The sequence below is a fragment of the Mizuhopecten yessoensis genome, unplaced genomic scaffold (assembly GCF_002113885.1).
Source record: "Mizuhopecten yessoensis strain PY_sf001 unplaced genomic scaffold, ASM211388v2 scaffold4599, whole genome shotgun sequence".
Taxonomy (NCBI): Eukaryota; Metazoa; Mollusca; class Bivalvia; order Pectinida; family Pectinidae; genus Mizuhopecten; species Mizuhopecten yessoensis.
In genome coordinates, this window is record NW_018405627.1 from 72,167 (window position 1) to 94,750 (window position 22,584).

The 22,584-nt window shown below is 38.7% G+C and overlaps 1 protein-coding gene across 1 annotated transcript; it reads left to right on the forward strand.

Moving 5' to 3' along the window:
- The first annotated feature begins 18,498 nt into the window (after positions 1–18,498).
- LOC110449366 lies at positions 18,499–20,960 on the forward strand. The gene has a single exon (XM_021496189.1). The coding sequence runs from the start codon at positions 18,600–18,602 to the stop codon at positions 19,911–19,913; it is 1,314 nt and encodes a 437-aa protein (XP_021351864.1). The 5' UTR covers positions 18,499–18,599; the 3' UTR covers positions 19,914–20,960.
- Positions 20,961–22,584: the final 1,624 nt, after the last annotated feature.

Sequence of the window (22,584 nt, forward strand, 5' to 3'; positions counted from 1 at the left end):
CTAAACGGATGTGTCCTAGCATAGTTGTGTTACAGTTATATCTTAACGAACGCGTCCTAGCATAGCTGTGCTACAATTATATCTAAACGGATGTGTCCTAGCATAGCTGTGCTACAGTTATGTCTAAACGGATGTGTCCTGGCATAGCTGTGCTACAGTAATATAAAAACGGATGTGTCTTGGCACAGCTGTTTTACAGTTATATCTAAACGGATGTGTCCCAGCATAGCTGTGCTACAGTTATATTCAAACGGATGTGTCCTGCCATAGCTGTGCTACAGTTATATTCAAACGGATGTGTCCTGGCATAGCTGTGCTACAATTATATCTAAACGGATGTGTCCTTGCATAGCTGTGCTACAGTTATATCCAGACGGATGTGTCCTAGCTTAGCTGTGCTACAGTTATAACTAGACGAATGCGTCCTAGCATAGCTGTGCTACAGTTATATCTAAACGGATGTGTCTTAGCAAAGTTTTGCTACAGTTATATCTAAACGGATGTGTCCTGGCGTAGCCGTGCTACGTTATATCTAGACGGACGTGTCCTGGCATAGCTGTGCTACAGTTATATCTAAACGGATGTTTCTTAGCAAAGTTTTGCTACAGTTATATCTAAACGGATGTGTCCTAGCACAGCTGTGTTACAGTTATATCTAAACGGATGTGTCCTGGCACAGCTGTGCTACAGTTATATCTAAACGGATGTTTCTTAGCAAAGTTTTGCTACAGTTATATCTAAACGGATGTGTCCTGGCGTAGCCGTGCTACGTTATATCTAGACGGACGTGTCCTGGCATAGCTGTGCTACAGTTATATATAAACGGATGTGTCCTGGCAAAGCTGTGCTACAGTTATATATAAACGGATGTGTCCTAGCATAGCTGTGCTACAGTTATATCTAAACGGATGTGTCCTGGCACAGCTGTGTTACAGTTATATTCAAACGGATGTGTCCTGTCATAGCTGTGCTACAGTTATATATAAACGGATGTGTCCTGGCAAAGCTGTGCTACAGTTATATATAAACGGATGTGTCCTGGCATAGCTGTGCTACAGTTATATCTAAACGGATGTGTCCTGGCATAGCTGTGCTACAGTTATATCTAAACGGATGTGTCCTGGCATAGCTGTGCTACAGTTATATCTAAACGGATGTGTCCTGGCATAGCTGTGCTACAGTTATATCTAAACGGATGTGTCCTGGCATAGCTGTGCTACAGTTATATCTAAACGGATGTGTCCTGGCATAGCTGTGCTACAGTTATATCTAAACGGATGTGTCCTGGCATAGCTGTGCTACAGTTATATCTAAACGGATGTGTCCTGGCATAGCTGTGCTACAGTTATATCTAAACGGATGTGTCCTGGCATAGCTGTGCTACAGTTATATCTAAACGGATGTGTCCTGGCATAGCTGTGCTACAGTTATATCTAAACGGATGTGTCCTGGCATAGCTGTGCTACAGTTATATCTAAACGGATGTGTCCTGGCATAGCTGTGCTACAGTTATATCTAAACGGATGTGTCCTGGCATAGCTGTGCTACAGTTATATCTAAACGGATGTGTCCTGGCATAGCTGTGCTACAGTTATATCTAAACGGATGTGTCCTGGCATAGCTGTGCTACAGTTATATCTAAACGGATGTGTCCTGGCATAGCTGTGCTACAGTTATATCTAAACGGATGTGTCCTGGCATAGCTGTGCTACAGTTATATCTAAACGGATGTGTCCTGGCATAGCTGTGCTACAGTTATATCTAAACGGATGTGTCCTGGCATAGCTGTGCTACAGTTATATCTAAACGGATGTGTCCTGGCATAGCTGTGCTACAGTTATATCTAAACGGATGTGTCCTGGCATAGCTGTGCTACAGTTATATCTAAACGGATGTGTCCTGGCATAGCTGTGCTACAGTTATATCTAAACGGATGTGTCCTGGCATAGCTGTGCTACAGTTATATCTAAACGGATGTGTCCTGGCATAGCTGTGCTACAGTTATATCTAAACGGATGTGTCCTGGCATAGCTGTGCTACAGTTATATCTAAACGGATGTGTCCTGGCATAGCTGTGCTACAGTTATATCTAAACGGATGTGTCCTGGCATAGCTGTGCTACAGTTATATCTAAACGGATGTGTCCTGGCATAGCTGTGCTACAGTTATATCTAAACGGATGTGTCCTGGCATAGCTGTGCTACAGTTATATCTAAACGGATGTGTCCTGGCATAGCTGTGCTACAGTTATATCTAAACGGATGTGTCCTGGCATAGCTGTGCTACAGTTATATCTAAACGGATGTGTCCTGGCATAGCTGTGCTACAGTTATATCTAAACGGATGTGTCCTGGCATAGCTGTGCTACAGTTATATCTAAACGGATGTGTCCTGGCATAGCTGTGCTACAGTTATATCTAAACGGATGTGTCCTGGCATAGCTGTGCTACAGTTATATCTAAACGGATGTGTCCTGGCATAGCTGTGCTACAGTTATATCTAAACGGATGTGTCCTGGCATAGCTGTGCTACAGTTATATCTAAACGGATGTGTCCTGGCATAGCTGTGCTACAGTTATATCTAAACGGATGTGTCCTGGCATAGCTGTGCTACAGTTATATCTAAACGGATGTGTCCTGGCATAGCTGTGCTACAGTTATATCTAAACGGATGTGTCCTGGCATAGCTGTGCTACAGTTATATCTAAACGGATGTGTCCTGGCATAGCTGTGCTACAGTTATATCTAAACGGATGTGTCCTGGCATAGCTGTGCTACAGTTATATCTAAACGGATGTGTCCTGGCATAGCTGTGCTACAGTTATATCTAAACGGATGTGTCCTGGCATAGCTGTGCTACAGTTATATCTAAACGGATGTGTCCTGGCATAGCTGTGCTACAGTTATATCTAAACGGATGTGTCCTGGCATAGCTGTGCTACAGTTATATCTAAACGGATGTGTCCTGGCATAGCTGTGCTACAGTTATATCTAAACGGATGTGTCCTGGCATAGCTGTGCTACAGTTATATCTAAACGGATGTGTCCTGGCATAGCTGTGCTACAGTTATATCTAAACGGATGTGTCCTGGCATAGCTGTGCTACAGTTATATCTAAACGGATGTGTCCTGGCATAGCTGTGCTACAGTTATATCTAAACGGATGTGTCCTGGCATAGCTGTGCTACAGTTATATCTAAACGGATGTGTCCTGGCATAGCTGTGCTACAGTTATATCTAAACGGATGTGTCCTGGCATAGCTGTGCTACAGTTATATCTAAACGGATGTGTCCTGGCATAGCTGTGCTACAGTTATATCTAAACGGATGTGTCCTGGCATAGCTGTGCTACAGTTATATCTAAACGGATGTGTCCTGGCATAGCTGTGCTACAGTTATATCTAAACGGATGTGTCCTGGCATAGCTGTGCTACAGTTATATCTAAACGGATGTGTCCTGGCATAGCTGTGCTACAGTTATATCTAAACGGATGTGTCCTGGCATAGCTGTGCTACAGTTATATCTAAACGGATGTGTCCTGGCATAGCTGTGCTACAGTTATATCTAAACGGATGTGTCCTGGCATAGCTGTGCTACAGTTATATCTAAACGGATGTGTCCTGGCATAGCTGTGCTACAGTTATATCTAAACGGATGTGTCCTGGCATAGCTGTGCTACAGTTATATCTAAACGGATGTGTCCTGGCATAGCTGTGCTACAGTTATATCTAAACGGATGTGTCCTGGCATAGCTGTGCTACAGTTATATCTAAACGGATGTGTCCTGGCATAGCTGTGCTACAGTTATATCTAAACGGATGTGTCCTGGCATAGCTGTGCTACAGTTATATCTAAACGGATGTGTCCTGGCATAGCTGTGCTACAGTTATATCTAAACGGATGTGTCCTGGCATAGCTGTGCTACAGTTATATCTAAACGGATGTGTCCTGGCATAGCTGTGCTACAGTTATATCTAAACGGATGTGTCCTGGCATAGCTGTGCTACAGTTATATCTAAACGGATGTGTCCTGGCATAGCTGTGCTACAGTTATATCTAAACGGATGTGTCCTGGCATAGCTGTGCTACAGTTATATCTAAACGGATGTGTCCTGGCATAGCTGTGCTACAGTTATATCTAAACGGATGTGTCCTGGCATAGCTGTGCTACAGTTATATCTAAACGGATGTGTCCTGGCATAGCTGTGCTACAGTTATATCTAAACGGATGTGTCCTGGCATAGCTGTGCTACAGTTATATCTAAACGGATGTGTCCTGGCATAGCTGTGCTACAGTTATATCTAAACGGATGTGTCCTGGCATAGCTGTGCTACAGTTATATCTAAACGGATGTGTCCTGGCATAGCTGTGCTACAGTTATATCTAAACGGATGTGTCCTGGCATAGCTGTGCTACAGTTATATCTAAACGGATGTGTCCTGGCATAGCTGTGCTACAGTTATATCTAAACGGATGTGTCCTGGCATAGCTGTGCTACAGTTATATCTAAACGGATGTGTCCTGGCATAGCTGTGCTACAGTTATATCTAAACGGATGTGTCCTGGCATAGCTGTGCTACAGTTATATCTAAACGGATGTGTCCTGGCATAGCTGTGCTACAGTTATATCTAAACGGATGTGTCCTGGCATAGCTGTGCTACAGTTATATCTAAACGGATGTGTCCTGGCATAGCTGTGCTACAGTTATATCTAAACGGATGTGTCCTGGCATAGCTGTGCTACAGTTATATCTAAACGGATGTGTCCTGGCATAGCTGTGCTACAGTTATATCTAAACGGATGTGTCCTGGCATAGCTGTGCTACAGTTATATCTAAACGGATGTGTCCTGGCATAGCTGTGCTACAGTTATATCTAAACGGATGTGTCCTGGCATAGCTGTGCTACAGTTATATCTAAACGGATGTGTCCTGGCATAGCTGTGCTACAGTTATATCTAAACGGATGTGTCCTGGCATAGCTGTGCTACAGTTATATCTAAACGGATGTGTCCTGGCATAGCTGTGCTACAGTTATATCTAAACGGATGTGTCCTGGCATAGCTGTGCTACAGTTATATCTAAACGGATGTGTCCTGGCATAGCTGTGCTACAGTTATATCTAAACGGATGTGTCCTGGCATAGCTGTGCTACAGTTATATCTAAACGGATGTGTCCTGGCATAGCTGTGCTACAGTTATATCTAAACGGATGTGTCCTGGCATAGCTGTGCTACAGTTATATCTAAACGGATGTGTCCTGGCATAGCTGTGCTACAGTTATATCTAAACGGATGTGTCCTGGCATAGCTGTGCTACAGTTATATCTAAACGGATGTGTCCTGGCATAGCTGTGCTACAGTTATATCTAAACGGATGTGTCCTGGCATAGCTGTGCTACAGTTATATCTAAACGGATGTGTCCTGGCATAGCTGTGCTACAGTTATATCTAAACGGATGTGTCCTGGCATAGCTGTGCTACAGTTATATCTAAACGGATGTGTCCTGGCATAGCTGTGCTACAGTTATATCTAAACGGATGTGTCCTGGCATAGCTGTGCTACAGTTATATCTAAACGGATGTGTCCTGGCATAGCTGTGCTACAGTTATATCTAAACGGATGTGTCCTGGCATAGCTGTGCTACAGTTATATCTAAACGGATGTGTCCTGGCACAGCTGTGCTACAGTTATATCTAAACGGATGTGTCCTGGCATAGCTGTGCTACAGTTATATCTAAACGGATGTGTCCTGGCATAGCTGTATCCCTTTACGGTACGTATTAATTATATTTTGTTGATGCTTTTAAATACAGCTTAACTGATGAAATTTGTCTTAAAGAAATTGGTCCTGTACACGTTTTAAAAAAACTTTTTTTTTTCAAAATTTATAACAATTATTGTGTTTTGAATCTGGTGTAGAGGATACGAATTCCTGTACCAGCAATATATCATTAAATACATGTATTAGGCGCATGTTACAATGTATGGTCATAAATAATGTTATATACACACATTGCGCCAAATAATGGTGTTATGAATAATACAATTCATACAGTTTATCTACAGTTTTATGTGCATCGTGTGTTTGTTACAGTTACTAAATTGTGTAAAAAAAAGCATACGTTGAAAATATGATATATGATTATCAATTCGGATGGGTGTGCTCTTATCGCTTTAAATTTTTGAGTGTGCCGGGGAAATATTCTTAAAGTTTGATAGACCACTCATCTTGCTGTATTTTACAATGAACGTGTTGCTTTAAAAACAAAAATGCCACCGGCAAAATGTGAACAGCCGTATTGACACAAATTACACATGCTTACCGTGAGTTTATCAATATTTTAAGGTAGGGACTCATAACTACCCACGCTATATGCGTACATTGTATGTGTGCCGTAGTAAGGTTAGCATACAACTAGCTGACACAGCAAGGATTAAGCTGCATTAACGATTTATGGTTTTACCGCTTTAAACCTATGGATAAAGCAAAGGAAATTACCATTGTTTACAATATACTTTAATCTTCCGTTGTTAATGTGTTGTATGTGATACTGAAAGAGTAATTTTCCCAACAAGTCTTGTACATCATAATGTTTGATTTGAATGGGATTTTTGTATTCAATTTCCATCAACTACGCCAGGAATAGAAGTAGACTTTTGACATTTGCGAAAATTGTGTAAACTGAAAAAGGAAATGTTGTGATACCTGCTAGATGTATAGGCATTAAATTTGTTTTCTGAGCAAATACCGCGGATGGTGACATTCATGATTAAGCGGTATTCACCGAAGGTTGAAGTAAACAGCTGAATCCCAAAGCGACACTTAGTTGATCAGGTCCCCGGAACGTCAACATCCAGATCGATACAAGGTAAGAACCTATATGCATATCACTATCACGACTATAGGAAAACGCTATACAGTTGTAAAAATATGAAATATGAACTTAACGTTTCAAATGTACAGCTTTTGATAACATGGTTACAATAATTCATGTTTTTACATATATTTCATGTAAACTGCGTCCGAATATATTCAAGCTACAACGTCTTGACTAATTCTGGGGACTGACAGTCCATCAGGAGTTTCACTAGGAATACAAATAAAGTGATTTAAAAGTTTAGAAAATTCGGTATAGAAAGTCAAACAAATTAACTGTTTGCTGCATTATAAGCGAAATATAATGTCCTTGAAACAGGCAAGTATATGAAAACTACGAAATTTTAACCCTCGAAAATAAATGACTCTACAGTATATAACTTTTGACTCACCAGTGGTACTAAAGATCAAACGAAGAAAAACGGACGAAGAAAAAAAGGGCGAGGTACCTATACAATTTCTTAAATGTTACAAATTTACACATTAGTAGCCATAGGCAGTATTACTTATTGCTATATTCTAAATGTACGTTGGGCATTAAACCCGCAATTTGGCAGGACTTCAATCATTTGCCTTAATGTCGAGCGTTCTGCTAAGTGTGATAAACACCGGGTTCTGTCCGAAGGCCGGGGCATACCAAAGTCCTTAACAATAGTAGTTGATTCTCCCCGCTGACCGTTCAGCATTTAGCGTAATTGCATTATCTGACTGGGCGTTATACGGTGCTGGCTGCCTTTGACGTGGTATTTAAGTGAGATAGCACTATAAAATCGGCATCAGATCCGCGCTGTCACAAGGAGGCATACACCCAACATACCCTGCCTCCAGCACAGATAACACACACGCACGCATGCATGACACACATGGAGGCACGTCTTTAAGTGATCTAAGCTGTTGATAGGACGTTAAACAAATTAGAACCAAAACCAATGGTTTCATGTATATACCTAACCCAAAAGTTATATTTATACATGTACTTAAGCATTAAACTATACTCTTTTCAGAGATACAATCTTCTAATTCGTAACAGTTTAGCTAATAGATAACGCTCGTGATGGTTATGTGTCTGCAATCCTGATTGAAACTACAGAACTTTAACTGCATAAAGAATATGCAGTTTAAGAATAATGCTTATATTTTCATATTTTTTATATTTAAATTCTAAAACTATTCTTCAAGCTTGATGTAGATTATGATAATTAGAACAGCTGACAACTTCGTATCAACCAACTGTTCCCAAAGTTATGATTATGACGTTACGATTACAATGACGTCACATTCATCACGTTGTAGGACGAAACACTACTTGGAATTGACCTAAATTAATATGGGGGAGGAGGGATGTGTCGTCGACGAGAAAGACGATGATTACCTTTCAGAACACATATACTTCTTTTAATTGTAAAGCGGTCCCCGGGTATATCTTGCCTTCGTTCAAAACTTGGTCTAGTTTTAACATTTTTGGGTTCGAACTATGGTTTTGTACACTTGGATTTTTTTTCTTGTTTTCTACTTGTCCTTATCCATGAATACTTGCTATATCATTGTCTACTTAAACACAAACTTGTTTGAAATGTCTTAAACGTTTGATGACTTACTTTGATTCGGCGATAGATACATGTATCGTGACGAAAGTCGAAAGTCATATGCAGAAATGACCATGATTTTGCATTTGTGTTTATTTGATTTTTTTTCCAGTTTTCTGTGTGTTTACTCATAGTCACTTTTTAAATTAACCGTTTTGGTAACTTGTCTTTTGAAATACATTTATTTGAGTTCGTTATAAGATGTTTATTACATGGCTCGAATGGCCGATGTTTTCGTATGGTTTTCGTGAAATGAATTAGAAAAAAATACAGGGACTGTCATCATAGCTTATATAACGCAGCATCTGAAGCATGCAGAGAGACACATATGGGTAGGCGTCCGATAAGTCACGGTACATACATGTACATTCGTACTTGTTAGTGATAGAACGATAGTTGTGGATAATTTTGAAGCATATTGTCACGCTTCTGTGATGATTCCTGGACCGTGTCATTACTATTGGTTCCTGGTTCCGATACGCTCACTGAACACAGAATAAGTAATCAGCCCTATTAGCAACGTTTGCCTGTATCGTCATATACAGGTCGGGAAATATCTAACCTGTTATACTGTGACTTCATTAATTTTCGTGGGTCTATTATTATTTTTAAATTTTATTTCATAGGTACTCTCCATCCACGAATGCATAGGTTCACAAATTAATTACAAGTGTGATTTAAAGCAATTCTTCGTTTGAGAGGGTACTCGTAATCCATGAATTCGTGTACCCACGAAATGGTGTTTTGTCAGGAAACCGCGAAAATTGGGCTCCACGCAAATATCTTATTTCACAGTGTATAGTAACGGACGTGACTTTTCGAATCATCTAGAGAATAAGTTGCCGACGTGAAAAGCTTTCGAATAAAATATCAACCCTTGGGTAGCAATAAAAATAGGTAATTGAGTCGTGTTACCGGTACCGGAACAATGGGATAATTAGCGATTGATGTTTTCTGTAACTGTGTGTTGTATTACAGGAATGAGCGTTATTCACCAACTTAAGGAAACTGTGTTTTTTCACCTGTAAATTCATTGAATAGATCAAAAATTTGCGTGGTTTGGAACATGATTTATTCAGCACAGAACGACACTTTGATCAGCGATGCTTGTATTTAATCAATAACCGTCCTTACCTTTACGGCATAAATAATACTTTTACTCTGTCTTTTGACATTGTTACACAATGACCAACTTATAATAGTTGTGCCAGTGAGATATCGAATTCTTTCAGTTTAAAACCTGTGGAAAAGATCATAGAACGGTGTTAAGCAGCCTATTCCAAATGACGCGCAGCCTTCCTGTCCCTCGTGACGTCATAGGGATATAGCGCGTAAGATTACGCTATAGACAACCGATTGTTGATGTAGTGACATTTTCATTACTTTAAGTGGTTTTGAAATGTTATAAATAAAAAAATGTCATTGTGTTTCCGTTGAATACCATACATATCTCATTCGTATGGCAAACTATGCCGATATTTTCACTCGCGCTTCTCTATTTTACAATACTCTTGAAATATATATGGCATTCAAAGAGAAACCACATATTTAAATAATCGGATGATACAAGATCTCTCGATAAGATAAATTATAAAAAAAATGCATATGTTTTGTCTCTTTCTGTTGAACGGTTTTGACTGCTTTAATTCGTTTCCCTAAACAAGGTAATTAAACTTTTTTTTGGTGAATTTTAGTTTATTCATCATAGGAAACTTACATTTAAGTCAGTATTTTTACGATTATTTAATAATTATATGATGTCCAATATTAACATGATAATTTAAAATACAATAAGAGGAAACCTGCAGTTTTGACCATTATTATAAAAAATCAGAGCTTCAATTCGTTTTCCTACACAAGGTAACTAAACTTCTTTTTCTTGTATTAAAGTTTATTCAACGTAGGAAAGTTACATATATGCTATCCAATTTTAACATGATTATAAAAAGAGGTAACCTGCAGTTTTGACAATACTTACAACAATCGTGGTTTTTATGATGACGAATACAACACTTGGAGACAGAATACATCGTGTAGTTACATACGAGTCATGACTGAATGGCGACTTAGAAGAATGTGGGTTAAGTCATTAGGAGTTACTCCCCTTTATGATGTAATCCGATATTTTATTACGTAACCGTTTCATAATTTGTCTAGAGAGATAATTTAAATGAAAGATGGAAGAGCCAAGCAACGTATTTATGTGATTGCCGTGATACGTTCTCGCTCTACTGCTAAACCGCATGCTTATACATCATAATATGATTTCAAACAACAATCACACAGATTTATCTGGAATAAATACAATGTAATCACAGTGTACTTACGTTCTGTTAAACAAGGAATATTTGCATTTAATGGCTGTCAAAATCCTCTGAGATTGATGATAAACGTCAAGTTACCAGGACTTCTAGTGCAAAAGTATTTTGGAGACAATGTATATTTTACAGTGGATTTCTCGCCGAAAATGTGACAATAAATAACCTTACCATTTTGCCAAGTTTTGGTTTTGTCGATGACGTGCCAGCATTATCAAGACAACTTGAGCTGAAGAGTTACTTCCCCTTTATAAACTTCAGGTTACCGAGCTGGTACGCCCCTCTTGTCTAAGTTCATCGCCTCCTCAACCTGACTGACCTTGATGACCTCCTTCATATGTCTATATCTCTGATTCTCTCGATATAATGGCGTGCCCTTATCAACCGATCGTATAGTTCATTTGATTGATGTGGTCATTCAATCCACCTTTCTTGACTCCTTCTTGATCTGGCGAGGGTTCTTCTTGATTGAACATTTTTGCGATTTGCACATTTTCTATTGATTTGTTTCTAAATTTTCTTCGCATTTTTTTTACTTCAATAAAACAGGCGTGGCAGTTCCTAAAATTGATCTTTTACAGGTAAATAAAAATGCTATTCCTGTCTACTTTGTATTCAAGCTTGCTTAAAGCTCTTACGATGAGAATTATTTTATAACAGTTGTGGTGTTTCGGGTCTTGTAAACATTTTATCATTATTTCAGATATGTCATCTCTATGTTAATATGTCTTTCATTCATATTTCGCCCTGGTAGTGTAAAGTCACGAAATGTAACCATGCATTGCTAAAGCATGTATTCTGTGCTCAAACCAACTTTCTTGTAACTCTCATAAATCATGTCACGTGGTCAAAAAATCAATTGTTAACATTGAAAATGGTATTCGGTTTTAAAGTCTCTCTAAATTTCTTCCAAACATTTACAAAACGGGATCTGCTTTATTAATTTATAATCGGAAAAAGAGATTGGACTTGAGCAGAGACACCGAGTTTGAGCATAGGAATAGTTTTATGAAAACCATCCCTGGTTTGTACGATATTGAGTTCAAATTATGTTTTGATGACACGTACGTTTTCTCTAAAAATAAAATAAATTATCCACGCGATATTAATATGTACATCATCTACTCTGCTAATCTCTCTTTTGTTCGGTCTTCATTTTAAATGTCTTCTTCCTTGACATGCGCATATACCTAGCTGCCATGTAAGCAAATACTCGAATGCACTGTTTAATTTGTGTTAATTGTGGCTCGTTCGAAGTACAGGTTAAATGTGTGTACAGTAAAAAAACCCACCATACTTTCCATAAATTTCGAATACCACGGTCGGTATTGTGTAACCAAAACGAGGGTACCGGATGCCAATTTATTATTACGGCAATTGACTAGCGTTGTTAAGTGTCATAGCATTACAGTTAGCTTCTTACTCAGAAATCCTGAAATTACGTAAAGACGGACTGAGCTTAATATTGCTTCTATTAAGCACTCAAGCACTTTAAACCCACAAGACAATACTAAAGATATAGATTCCGGGGTGGGGTTCCCCCACAGGATAGCTAGATGACGAACTATGCATGCACATCGTTAACGGTCCAGCTATACGAGCCTACCTAATCGTATGTATCTACATGATTATATTTCATGAACGTGTTCTTGAAATTTCACCAGGTGTGGTGTTGCATCTTGGTAAAAGCTTGATAATGTACGACGTACTATTAATGCTTCGGCTGTTTTGTTATCTTTTACGTCCTATTTACAGCTATGGTCATCATAGATGTGCCATGTATTGATGGTAAAGAAATCTGGAGTATCCGACGAAAAACCACTAACCTGCGGCCAGTACCTTCATTTAAACTTTATTGATTTTACAGCAATTATGAAACAAGTTATGTAACCTATAATAATCATTCTTGTTGGCCCGGATGTTAGCGCGCTGTGGGTCTTAATGTGGGAGGAAACCGGAGTACCCGGAGAAAACACACGTGGTCGGGCAGGTGACCTCATACCTTTTCACGTCCTTTCGAGGGAATCGACCCCCGGCCGCCTTGGCGAAAGTTGAGTGCGTTATCCACTGCGCCACCCGACCACACAGTACCTTTAAATTTGTGACTGCCAAACGTAGACACCGTAGTCTAGTGACCGTCGTCCCTGCAGGTAGGGCGTAAGAATTGTAACTGCTGCCCCCATTATATGATCGTAAGAGGCGACTAAATTTGGGATCTGATATTTTTTCTTCTTCCTAATGTCTCCCTTGACAATGCCTCACTTTTGGCCTTTAGTTGAGCGTTCGCCCCTGTGAGGAAGGCTTTGGGTTCTGTCCCCTGGCCGAGACATACCAGAGTCTGTATAACGCTCAACAATTTAGGAGTGGGACGACTGGTTCGCCCGTTGTCAGTATAATGTGACCGGGTGGGGTATCCTGCTGGGAGTCTTCTGCAGTATGTTTCATGAGGTATAAGCACTATAAAGTCGGCATCAGTTCCGCGCTATCACAAGGAGACAAACACGAACATATCGCAGCCTCCCCGAAACACACACGCATACACTACACACATGCATCTTGCACACAGGGGAGGCCGTCATTAAATGACCATAGCTGTTGACCGGACGTTAAACAATACTAAACCAAACCAATCTAATGACCGTAGACGGCCAGAGGCCTTTACCACTCGTTCAAAGCGGCCCCGGCCCTCTTGTACGACATAAATGCTTCGGGATAACGAGATCGTGTTTAAACCAACTGCACCGTTCGCTAGTCAAAGGATATACACATGCATGTCGTTGATTTGTGTGGACCAGATCCCTTCCAAAATTAAATACTCGGTATATAAGCGGTATATAAGAAAGTCGATATTTATAAGGTACATACATTCTGCACTCAAGTGACTTGACCAATTGGTCGAACACGTCTTCAAATATGTCTTATCGCGTGACCTATTTGTAATACAGATAACCTTCTGAGTTATTTAAAAGTCTTCATAATTGAATCACCCTGTCACGAAGCTCCCAATAAAAAAAAACATCTATATCGATATAATTACCCTTATAGGTATAATTGGTGCGTCAATTGTGTAAGGAATTGCCGTCAAACACACCATTTTTAATACATGCGTAGATATATGGAATATGTAGGAATTTCGATATAAATATAGGGTTCCTTCAGGAGGTTCGGTGAGCTGTGCCTTATATTTAATGCGTTTAAACTATTCAACTATGAATCTCAAATGAGGATAAGTTCAATGACATAAAATATTTCTTCTATCGATATGCATCCAATTATCTAAACGGTTATAGCTAAACACATGGTAGACCTTTCGACTAATAATATGGTTAGATGCTTGTTGTATATTCGAAATATTTCACTACATGTAAGACAGGTATAATCTTAAGTGAACTTACATATTTACTTATGAAATGAATTACGAACTCGCCGTTTTCTACTATTTGGCACCGCATGACCGTGTTAAGTTGATTGAGCGCCAATACATGTACCACCGTGTGATCCTTTATGGTCTATTGAATGTGTTAGGTTTACAGTTTCGCCCCGTTGATGGGCCGTCGAAATTACAGCGGGGTCTTATATGCATTGTGATTACGCATGCGTGTTCTGTGTTGATGGGCCGTTAAATATGTGTATAATGCAATTGTACCATTCACAATCAAATACTGTGCTTGTCAAGCAATATAAACGTTGTATTTGGACATATTCCATGAACACATAATAATTAGTAATAGATATTTCATGCACCTTGATATAAATCATGAATTCACTCACTACAAGAAAATTACAAGCGCCTGTATTGTACATTCTGTAGTTCAATTTCACTTATCAGACATACCTATATAGAATGTAAATTTACCTCCTGTGAAGTATTACTGTGAAATTGACACCTCATCCTAAGATCTGACATGCATACACCGTATAAATAACTTGAGCAAGGGCCGCGGTGGTTGAGTGGTTAAGTCGTCTGACATTCTGCGTCCACTAGCCCTCCACCGCTGGGTCGTGGGTTCCAGGCCTACGTGGGGCATGCGCAGTCGCCAGATACTGGCCGCAGGTCGGTGATATTTTCTTCGCAACCAATACATGTAATGTCCTTAAATGACCATGGCTGTAAATAAGACGTAACACACATGCAAACATGGGTAGGTGGGTGGGTGCATTGTGCATTTGTAAAGGTATTCTAAGTGATACGGATCCTTATTTCAAATGAACTATTGCATTGATGTTGTGTTACGGCGCAAACCGTACTATTTTCCAGTCAAGAAAGATGAAATCGCTCATCAAATGTAAAATGTCTTGCTTAAAAACAACCACATCGCGTCGTCGTATTTAGGATCCTAACCTACAACCTCATGGCTAATAAGCCGACGCACTACCGACTATGCCAAATTTCAGACTTAATTAATAAACGTCAACACAAGTAGTGCATGGACGTTTGTACAATCTTTTCAAACACGTTAACATTTTTTTTTTATTAATCTTGACCAAGGAAGAATTTGCAGCTATACGAAATATATTCTGTTTCGTGTACTTTAATAAATATTTTCTTTACAAAAAGTTGGCATGTAATAACTAATTTATGCTATTGCATAATGCCACATGAAATCATCGTGTTTCAATACAAATATGTCTCAATATAATATGACAGACTATGAAATTAAATTAAATCTATATAGACTTTATATCATACACCGTAATTCAATAAGATTTACCACAAGGAGATGTTAATTTCTTAACAAATATGACAAAAAAGGAAAATCTGTCAACAAAAATTACAGAACAAATATTGACAAATGATGAGGTTTTTACCTTGAATAAAAAGGATATCTAATCTCAATGCTCATTTACATTTTCGATCTCCCGTGTCCTTTACAAAGCCTCGTAATACGTTGGTATCGCCCAATCCCGTTACATACTCGTCATATATACAGAGGTTTTAAATTGTTAAGTAGTCTGTTTATCTGGGGGATTTTTAATAAAGTTTATATTTATTTAGTCATTCAGCGGACAAAATGAGCACTGTCGCCACCTACTTCAGTTAATCCTACGTCTGGGTTTTCAATTGGTCGGCGGTTTCACTTAACAAAAGAGACTTGTGTGGTCGAGAGTTTCGGCTATCTGTCTGTCAATTTAAACACTTAGATGTCAAAAATTGCATTGTGTCCATTTCAGCAGTTCAGTCTTTGCTATTGATGCCGATTTTAGTTAGCGAAATCCATTTCAGTAACATCGTAATTCAATAAGATTTTAGCACAAGAAGATGTTAATTTCTTAACAAATATGACAAAAAGAAAATCTGTCAACAAAAATTACAGAACAAATATTGACAATTGTTTCCTAATCTTGGTTACACGTTTCGAAAATGGCTCTACCAGATACCTCGCGTAACTGTAAAACGTACAACATATCACATAAATCTCGTCTCGAATACCTTAATTTACATTAGTGCTTCAAAATCCTTATTTCCGAGATTTGAATTCGGAAAATGAACAGAAGGCGATGTATAATTGAACATTAAACTATATTCTGGTCGGAGTCATAGCCCTGTTGTTCTCAATAGATTGCAGTTTATTGGCTATATATTTCTCAGTGAGTTTAGCTATCAACTAATCGTTCAAAATTAAAAATTATTTTTCAAATATTAGGCAGACTTTTTATAAATAAAGCAAAGTATCGGCTAGTTATTATCTCGAAAATATTTATCTCGTGTAAGTGTGCATAGATTGGTAAGATAAAAAGACACATTTCCTAACAATGAACAAACAAGACCTTGACGAGGCTCTTGGATACAAATTAAGCTAAGCGGAATCGGTCTGTCTATTAATTTATCATCTACAGGTGTGCATATGTTTAAAAACGAAACCATATCGACTTGTCCAATTGATTTGTTATCGCACATTTTAAACAAACAAATATTGCTAGGCGAGGTAACAGAGTACGTATCGTACTCAAGTTTGGTTTAGTATTGTTTAACGTCCTATCAACAGCTATGGCCATTGACGGACGGCCTCCCCTGTGTGCAAGATGCATGAGTGTAGTATATGCGTGTGTGTTTTGGGAGGTTACGATATGTTCGTTTTTGTCTCCTTGTGATAGAGCGGAACCGATGCCGACTTTATAGTGCTACCTCACTGAAACATACCGCCGAAGACACCCAGCAAAACACCTCACCCGGTCACATTATACTGACAACGGGCGAACCAGTCGTCATACTCCTAAACTTCTGAGCGTTAAGCAGGAGTAGAAACTACTGTACCATTTTTACAGACTCTGGTATGTCACGGCCAGGGGACAGAACCCAAAGCCTTCCTCACATGGGCGAACGCTCAACTCAAAGCCAAAAGTAAGGCATTGTCAAGGGAGACATTAGGAAGAAGAAAGTTGTTTAGAAAGAAGAGAAAAGATAAGATCCCAAATTTAGTCGCCTCTTACAATCATGCCATTGGGGGAAGCAGGTACAATTCTTACGCCCTACCTGCAGGGACATCGTACTCAAGTAACCAGAACGCAACAAGTAGACATTTTACATGTTGCGGTATGTGGACCTCTATACTTAATATTCACATACATCTTTGAACTTTAAAATAAATAAATAAATCATCCATTCCCCGTAACTCAGTCATGATTGCCTCTATCGGCATCAATTTATTTCGCGCTAGCTTGATTTTAAAAGATCGACAGTGAAAGTAAGAAGTGGTTATATATTAACGAACATATTCAATTAAATACACTAAGTGTTAGTATTGAATGCTGTGCTTTGATATCAATCTATTCATCGGCCACTTTAACGGAACAACATACACGCTAACTGTATACAGGTGGTATAGTATATAGCGTTACGACGGCCCGGGTTTGGTTACCTTAGTAAATAATGTCTATTTGATTTAATAACTATTATATTTGTTTATAATTCCAGGTAGATGCGATCGTAAACAACCCCGAACAATCGTCCTGTGTTTAAATGTGTGAAAAGGTCAGATTTCACGCGGAGGGAGACGGGAGGCCTAACAACAACCTTTGAGATGTGCATTTACGGCAGTGATTGACATTCAATCTAGAAATCTCGAGTTTCGTTCCTGTTTGCTTACACTGTAAGCGGAGATCCAATTTTAATCTTATCAAGAATTTTTATATACTGAGTTTTATAAGTCAGCAACTTATGTTATAGACATTGTGTAATTCACTGTAAGGTTACACAGGTATTCTAAGCATTGTAAGCTTGATCGACAAAAATACAATTTTAAAATTTTGAATATTTCCTAATATTGACAAGCTATATATATATAAAAAAAAACGAAAAGTCGTAGTTTGAAACCCAAAGTATTAGTTATTAGGATAAGTTACGTATGGTCGATATCTTACACAACTGGGAACTATATCAATAAATCCTTTCTTGTGTGTAGGTATCAGGGATCTGTACACTTTTATAATATTTAATAATAACTTGTGTATAGGAAGGTTATAACCACAAGCACATACACGTAGATATATTACCTACCCACATTTCACAGTCCGGCAGATTTATGATTGGAAATCCGGATCTGTGGCCAAACGCCAACTTCACAAATTGTAAATAAATCGTCGTGTTTAGAAAAATGGATCAAGCTTTAATCAATTATAAGAAAGCTAGTCATTGTAAATTGTCGAATCCCCGAGCTGACGGACCCACGCATGCGCGGTCTGTCGACTTTTCACTCAGTAGTAGAATAAAAGGCCATCGGACGATACGTACGTGTGTTAAAGGGGCTCTGGAAAGTTTAGTAGAATGCCCCATCTGTAACACTCATATCCTCGTGACTGAGTCGGCCACAAACATGGACCCAGACAGGACTAATATGAATTACAAGTCCATTAAAGGCAATACAGTTTATGTGCCGAAACTTCTCATATCGGCCGAAAATGGACTCCGAAATTTATGCGACACGTGCAGCAACGATGATCAGGAAGTCACGTGCGTCGAATGTGATCAAAATCTCTGTTTCGATTGCACGAGAGTTCATTTAAAAACAACTGCAACGAGAAGACACCATGTGACAGGCCTGTCGGAATCGACAGGTTCACCTAGGCGCGAAAATGGACAAACGCCCTCCTTCACGAAAGATTTGCTCACTTCATTGAATGGTCTGACGTCATCAACATCGGCCCTTACTTCGGTGCTTGCGTCAGAGAGACCAAAGACTGCAAACTCGGTGATATCACAATTACGTTATAGTGATCTGTATCAAAGAGGAAACTCGCCAAGACCAACAGAGAAAAGGAAGCGATTTGAATTTAAGCAGCTCAATCCAAAGGGATGGGGGACTGATTTCACTCTCGTTACAACGTTTGATGTCGGAAGTTATGTACTGAGCATGTGCGCCGCGTCACGAGATCAGGTTTGGATATCAGAGGCCATGTCATCTGCTATACATCTATATAATATCGAGGGCCAGAGATTGAGGAGCGTCAATGTGCACAGTGAGGTTAGAGACTTGGCAGTAAATAAAGCTTCCGATGAAATTTACGTCACCTGTTTCGCTAATAAAACCATCAAAGTCATAAGCCCCGACAGCAAAATTACCAATTTTCTCACTCTTCCCCTTCACCCTGCAGGCATTGCCATAAATAGTTATGGTGATGTCGTAATATGCGGCGTTGAGGATTTCCGGCGGCGCTACCGACCAGACCAGAGGAATCGTTTATTAATTTACTCGAGGGAAGGGAAACGGAAACGAGAAATCGAACACGGTCAAATGGGTGAACGTCTGTTCAAATATCCGGAGTATATTGATATCAATATCAACGGAGATATGTGTGTCTCCGACATAGAAAGCGAGAGTCTCGTGATCTTACGAGAGGATGGGAGACTGAAGAACGTCTATAAGGGACCTCCGAAAGGGACGCTGGACAACTCGTTTGACCCTCGTGACGTAAAGTGTGACAAAGAGGGAAACATTGTTGTGTGCGACATCAACAATAACGCTCTCCATCTGCTGGACATCAGTGGCGATTTCACTAGGATCCTGCTTTATGAGGAGGATGGGATTTATTGGCCGGACATCCTCGCGATTGACCACCGTAACCATATATGGGTTAGGGAGCTATGGCAACAGTCAATAAAAGTCTTCCAGGCTCTTGGAACGTACTAAATCATGTATCTGTGCAATCCTATTTAAGGGAGGTAACCCTCACACAAAATGTCTAAGGTAACGTATAGCATTAAGTAAATTCTTAGTTTGCCGTGAGAGCTACATGGACAAGGTGTTGACGTGTCGTTCTATAATTCCTATTGACACTTGTAAGTCATATATATTTACATGGATATCTCTTACCTCAGAAGCTATTTTAGAAATAAGACATCAGTGAACTTTCGTATGGCAAAAATCCCATGGAAACAAATGTAACTCGCTGATTCGAATGCTATGTTTTAAGAAAGGACAAACACTTTTAGTTTTAATCTTTCATATAGTTTAATTTTCACGATTTCTCGTTCGGTTTCTAAATGTGTGGTAACATATATTATCTTTTTTTTTAACATGTCACCTAACGTATCATTTGAGTTCCTGCTTGTGCACGAATTAATTAAGTCAGTTTTGGTTGTTTTGGACCACTTGAGGTATTTCTGTTTAGCATGTAGCATAGGACAATTTTTTCCAAACTTTACGAAATATGTCGGAAAATGTCACAGACGGGATATCATTCCAAGAGACTGCTCATGATTTTACGCGTTACATGTATTAAGTGTGTAACAATATGCCTGGAGTGTATCGGAAAATATTGCAATACAGAAGGAATATATTGCGATACGTATCCCGATATATTGTCATAGAAAAAAGGTGCTTAATTAAAAGAAAAATTGTTTTCAAAATGCTATCAAACTGAAGCCATACATTATATGGATCACAAATATTTAATGTTTTTGTTAAGCCAACCATCGATCATGACCTTGCCACTGATTTCCACCGCTAGTAATGGCCTGTGTATTGTTATTGGTATACAATGTATCTGTTAGAAATGCTAATAATTTCCTAAGTTAAAACATTTATCAAAAACACAAAAAAGAAGTTTTTGAAAAATATTGTGACGCGGCGATATCACATGTCTTTATTGCGATACAACACGATATGCCTATGTATTGTGATATACCGGTTTTCTGATATATTGTGATATACCGGTTTCCCCAGATATATTGTGATATACCGGTTTTCCGATATATTGTGATATACCGGTTTTCTGATATATTGTGATATACCGGTTTTCCGATATATTGTGACAGCCCTACCCGTTAATTAAATAGAACTTTCTCCACTTCTTAGTGTTCGCTTAATTCCTTTTGCACAGGTACTCCCGGTAACAGAACTATGCTAATCTGGTTACGTAATTTGAGATATGACCCTACAAACTCTATTGGCAAGTGGGCTATGCATTTTATTTATTTCTAATTTCATTTTAAGACTGTACACGACACTGATATGATTCGATGATATCTCTTCGTTTTAAACGCATTTTGTTAGCCTATGCCCTCCTCAAATCTGGACCTACATTTAAACGTGATCAGTACTGGATTTTAAATGTGATTAGCTGTATTACATGCACCTTAAAACCGTCTTCAGATCTGGATAGACACTAGATTTTAAATGTGTTTTAATTGGTCTAATATCATCTTCAAGTGTCTCGTTTAATTTATTTATTCAATTATTTTATTTAAGGTTTTTGTCTCCAGAAAGCACAAAGAAATTTCATAAAATCGTCTGTCATCAAAATAATATATATTCAATTTAGTAGTCGGTATCACTGCATCAAGATTACCTTTAACTTTCGGAAGATTTTTGGCTAGCTGCCGGAAATAGAGAAATGGTTTCACCGTAATTTTTTTCGATTTTTTCGACTTATCAGTGGATATTTGTCGTGTATATTACACTGACGATATAGTTGTAGAATTCGGTTGTAAAGCTCGTTCACAATATGTCATGTACCCCTTCCCACCGCACTGTACTTTGTCCTTTACTTAGCAGCCCCCTCCTTTACGTTCACTTTGGGTATAACTGGATAACAGTTGGTCGCAGATACTACCAGGTAGCTCGGTCGGTTAAAGGAATTGCCCTGGGTTCAAATCTCAATCGCGCCCCGCTAACGTTTTACACTAAGACCCCTGCTGTTAATTATATCTTATATATTTATTATTTCTCATACAAGTATCGCAATGTATGAATTTTTAAAAGCTATAGTTATACCAGAACAAATAGTTGACGTAGCAATACGTTAATGCGATACACTAACGTAAATGCAGTAAGAGAGAGTGCTGTAGGTAATAAGATTGGCAAATATTGTACAAACGACACTCTCGAAATTCTGAAGCACGAATGTGTGTTGTACAATGTTATATCACACGTACACGTATTGGTATGATACCTCACGAATGTGTGTTTAACAATGTTATATCACACGTACACGTATTGGTATGATACCTCACGAATGTGTGTTGTACAATGTTATAACACACGACCACGTATTGTTATGATAACTCTGAATTTGTGTATTGTACAATGTTATAACACACGTACACGTATTGGTATGATACCTCACGAATGTGTGTTGTACAATGTTATAACACACGACCACGTATTGTTATGATAACTCACGAATGTGTGTTGTACAATGTTATATCACACGTACACGTATTGTTATGATAACTCACGAATGTGTATTGTACAATGTTATAACACACGTACACGTATTGTTATGATAACTCACGAATGTGTATTGTACAATGTTATATCACACGTACACGTATTGTTATGATAAATCACGAATGTGTAT

Excerpts from the sequence above, each read along its gene's own strand:
- LOC110449366 (XM_021496189.1), top strand. The coding sequence starts at position 18,600 with ATGGACCCAGACAGGACTAATATGAATTACAAGTCCATTAAAGGCAAT.